Source organism: Limulus polyphemus, unplaced genomic scaffold (assembly GCF_000517525.1).
Source record: "Limulus polyphemus unplaced genomic scaffold, Limulus_polyphemus-2.1.2 Scaffold1543, whole genome shotgun sequence".
Lineage (NCBI taxonomy): Eukaryota > Metazoa > Arthropoda > Merostomata > Xiphosura > Limulidae > Limulus > Limulus polyphemus.
This window is the reverse complement of record NW_013667153.1, coordinates 251,997-256,782: the sequence shown is the minus strand read 5'-3', so window position 1 is coordinate 256,782 and position 4,786 is coordinate 251,997. Positions and strand designations below refer to the sequence as shown.

General features: G+C 29.2%; 1 protein-coding gene across 1 annotated transcript in view; it reads left to right on the top strand.

The window, feature by feature from the left end:
- Positions 1-790: 790 nt before the first annotated feature.
- Positions 791-4,786, top strand: part of LOC106464022 (INO80 complex subunit E-like) — an 18,564-nt gene continuing 14,568 nt past the window's right edge. The window contains exons 1-3 of the mRNA XM_013924129.2: positions 791-1,117; positions 2,624-2,700; positions 4,684-4,754. Coding sequence (XP_013779583.1) covers positions 1,102-1,117; positions 2,624-2,700; positions 4,684-4,754 — 164 coding nt within the window. The 5' untranslated portion in view covers positions 791-1,101. The remainder of the gene's footprint in view (positions 1,118-2,623; positions 2,701-4,683; positions 4,755-4,786) is intronic.

Below are 4,786 nucleotides of genomic sequence, written 5' to 3'. Positions count from 1 at the left end.
AGAGAAAGAATTTTTGTTACTGGAGATGTTGTGTGGGTGCATGATTTTATGCCAGTAATGAAATAGACAAGAGGAATTATTGTGTTTGTTGTTGTCATTAGTGATGATAAGAAGGAACTTCGTAGGCATAATGATCAGTTGTGGCATGCGGGACCAGATGGTAGACCTCCTCAGTCTTATGATGATGATAGTTTTGAAGAGGGTATGGAGTAAAAACTAAAGCTTCCCTTCCTCTGATATTTTACAAGTTTTCCCCATGTTGCTGCTAATCAATTGGATTTTTTAGTTGATTAAACGACTCATACTCATGAGAGGATTGAAGAAACTACTAATGATGTCACACACTCAGACCTGATCCCCCAGTGGCACAGCGGTATACCTGCGGACTTACAACGCTGAAAACCAGGTTTTCATAGCTGTGTAGAGCAGAGCACAGACAGCCCGTTGTGTAGCTTTGTGCTTAATTGCAAACAGACAAACAAACCTCCAGACCAGTCTGATGAAAGTCAGACAACTACCAGTTTGCAGCCGAGTCGAGATCTGAAAGAACATCAGTTCGTTTCATCTAGACCACGTTGTAATACTAGAATACCCAAAGTATTAAATTTATAATATGAATTATAAGTTAATTTTACTGATGTTACTTATTTTAGATTTTGTGTCAGGGAGTGTAATAATTAATTATTTATTTAATTTTAAATACTTGTTAATGTTAATATTAACCACTAGATGGCTATATAGGTGCGAGTTTATTAATTAAATATTTCTCATGTGTCATATTCGTATTATTTAAAGCTGACTATACTACATGGCGCTGAAACTGAATTGTCAGCTTTTAGCTTTCGTCACTAATTCTCTTTAAAAAGGAATTTAATAGAGAAAAAACAAATTTTTTGTTTAGTTGTTTGTTTTTCGCGTGTACGTATTCATAATGAAAAGTGTCATCAATTAAACGTGTCAATAATAAATCAAAAAGAAAAATCAGGAAGGTAGCTTGTCAATAGCAATAGTTGAATAAACAAGTAATATGGCCGCCTAACGATACATTGGAATTTATCCAGTGTTTTAATAAAATACTCTAACACTTGACTGAGCGTGTTCATGATGCCTGTTGCAGGTAATTTGAAACAACTTGTTTTAACTACTAGTTTAACGCCCTATACGTTTAAATTAGTAATAGTACTATTACATTTAATAATTTTGTACTAAAATCTAATTTCTAAATTAAATAAAAATTATTATTAACTTTGTTAAACTTTAAATGTTTAAATGCAAACTGGAGTTTATTACGGATACCAGACATTTCTCTAAACGTAAATAAAATCACGACCTATATCCAGAATGTATCTTTATTAATATTAGCTCAATACTTCGCTTTTAGTTGCACTGAGTTTTAAAGCTACATCAGGATTAGTGAACTTGTAAGTTGAACCCATCTTAGCATTCAAATGTGTTAACTGTAATATCTTATGGTCTAAGAAACTGCTTGAAATTTAGTGTTGAACAATTTCCCTGACGGCACAATAGAATGTATAGCACACTTTGTTAAGTCTTTGGCAAATTAAGAAAGTATTTAGTGTTTATTTCACCTTGTCGTACATTACTCTACTGCAACATTATATAACTATTACTGTATTTCATTCAATCACCTCGCTTGTAATCCATTTAATACTATCATTTTTATATGTGTAATTTACTAATGGCAAGAGGAAGCACAGTCATAAAATTACTGAGTGATAAATTTTGATAATTTTTAGATTATTGTAAAAGGTAGTGAGTTAGGTATAAATGAATGTCCAAATGTTAATAGTAAGACTAGTGTAAAATTTTCCAAGAAATATAAAAAGAAGCTCACCAAAATATCACCAGTATACCTTCTTTTATATTTTATATTGACTTAAAGAAGGTCAATCATATTAAATCATAGACTGCAGCAAAAATGTTTTTGATAATTTTGAAATCAAAAAGATTAATGGTGCTGCTTGAACCAGAGTGTAAATGAGTTTTCATAACTTTTGTGAACTTTTCTAGAAAAAAGTGCCTCCATGTGGAATTATTTTATATTTTATATAATAAATATAAAAGTGTAGAAATGCTATTTCTTTATTTGAATGATAGTTTAAGTAAGTACTTGTACATAGTAAGACATTTATTATTTGTTGAAACCATTATTTCTATATTTGTTGTTATATAATTTTGTTTAATGTTTAATTTAATCTATAAAAATTGTTGAACTTACCCTTTAAAGCAGAAATTAAAAAATATTTTCACACACCTTCACTTTTTATTTTTTTTACAAAATCTGTGTATGGTGACACAAATACTTGCATAATTTTATGTGAAAGTAAAATTGTTTTTAATAGTCATAGACTTTTCTAGTTGTACAGAACTATCATTATTTGTGTAGATGTACAAGTACTGTGGCTGTGAAAAAAATCATTCCATTAAAAAAGTTTATTATTTTATAAGTGAGTAAAATTTTGTTTTAAGAAGCTGGCTAAAAGTTTTGTTCTTTAAAACAGCAAAAGTTGTATTCTAGATTTATTGTTTAAAATGACTCGTATAGCTGATGAAAAGTTTCTTTTATATAAGTAACCTTCAATGTGATATCATTTGTTTCCAGAAGAATCAAAGAATGATGTGGCTGATTATCGACAGAAATACAGAACTCTGAAAAGGAAATTTAAATTCTTAATTTATGTAAGTATTTGTGAATGACAAAAAGTTTAAAAGAGTAAAGAAAATAATAGTGATTTTTCAATATGATTGATAATTTTTGAATACATGAATTTTGATGGTTGCTGATATTGAACACGGAATGACTTAGCTGCCAAAGATACATTCATTAAGAATGAAAGCCAAAAAGGTTATCACATAAAAAAAAGAATACTTAAAGTACTATACTTCTTTTTTTTACATGTGGAATATGCTTTTAGTGTTATACTTTATTTAAGTTTAAACAAATTTGCCTTAAGTCTTAGCCTGTTAAAGCTGGATCAATTGAAATATGTCAATAAAGATTTTGCCACCTTTATTTTTTTTCAAACATGTGGTATCACTTTTCCAATGTAAAAAATCTAAAATATTGTTATATGGATATATTCTGTAACCTTTAAGCTAACAGAGTTGAACATGTTGATATTTTTTAGTTTCACCTTCAAAGTTTTAAAATAGCAAAATATTTGTATTTTTCATATGTTGACCTTAAGATGCAATCCAAGTTTAATTTGAGGATAACAGACAGTAGCTAAGTTAATGAAGTTTGGTATGTGCTATGTTAGATTTTAATATTAAAGTTTTTGTTAAACATTTTTGTAGTAGTAAAGAATACACATGTGTAGTATTGCATTGTGAGTTTCTAGTGGAACTCAAAATTAGGAAATCATGGTGATTGAAGTTACTTAGGATGGCTCGATGTAAGTAAGAAAACGTAGAGATGTTGAATATTATCAGCATCAAATTTAAAGTATTTTCATATTAAATAAACTATCCAGAAAACTAGCAATACATTTATTAAGTGTGGCAAAAATACAAGGACCTAGTTCATTAGCTTGAACTGTTCATAGACTAACCTTACAAGACTTATTGTTAGATATAAAAGGTGAACCTAATTTAATTGTATTTAGATGTGTATTGCAAACATTTCATGAAATGTATAAATATAAGAAAAGACAAGATGACAAAAGATTTTCTGCCCCACTGAGATCACCCCCCTCTCTTTTCATAACAGGCACCAAATTAAGTGTCACCCATCACATCCGTGTACTGTACTTATTCAACAAATGTTTTCAAACTAATAGAATATCCCACATCATTAGACAAATCATTCCACAGTTTATAATTGACCAAAAATTTACTTTTTGAAAGAACAAGTTTACATCTGGGTTTCCAACATTTGGATCTCATTACCTTTGATATTCAAGTTTGTATTTTCACATTTTTAATTTATCATTCAAATAGATCATCCCTAAGAAGAATGTTTTTCACAATATATACAACAGTGTTGACACTTGAATCAAATGTAAACTTCAGACTGCTGTTAGTCAAAATAATGTTACTATGTGACTCGAGCTTGCTAATTAGTTCAACTTGCTATGGCTGTGAGTTTTTAAAATAGTGTAATGTTATGATGATTCAAAACAATAACAGACATTTTGGAGGAATATGCTCAGGGATGCTTGTGGCACATAACCAAATATTTAACAAATTAATAAAACTAATACCATCTAGTTTTAATAACAGAAGAGTTAATAATGATTATATATACTTGTTTTTGTATTCAATTAATGAATATAAACTTAATTGTTTTCAAATGTCTGTAATATTCATATGCTGCCCCCACTTGAAAATAATAAATTGTCTATAAACAGAGGATTGAACAGTTTCAAAAACTCTGATCATTGGTCTGATTGGGTGGGGGCTTACACCCCCATCTCCAGGTTGTGTTTTTCATTCACTGTTCTTCAGAATTCTAAGTATTCTTCAAAACTTTATGTACATAAAGTTATTGTCACACTACCTAACTTATAAAAATACTTAGCTCAAATTTACAAGGTTGTATTTCATGTTTTGCTTTAAAAAATACAAGAATTGTGCTATTGCATTTGTTGAATCTTTAATATATTTTGTGATACTTGATTTTTATGACCCTTACAAAAATTTAATTACACGATTTTTTTAAAGGAAAATGAATGCTTTCAAGAAGAGTTGAGGAAAGCTCAAAGAAAACTTCTCAAAGTTTCAAGGGACAAAAGGTAACTTTGTGCATCCATGTATTAATATTGTT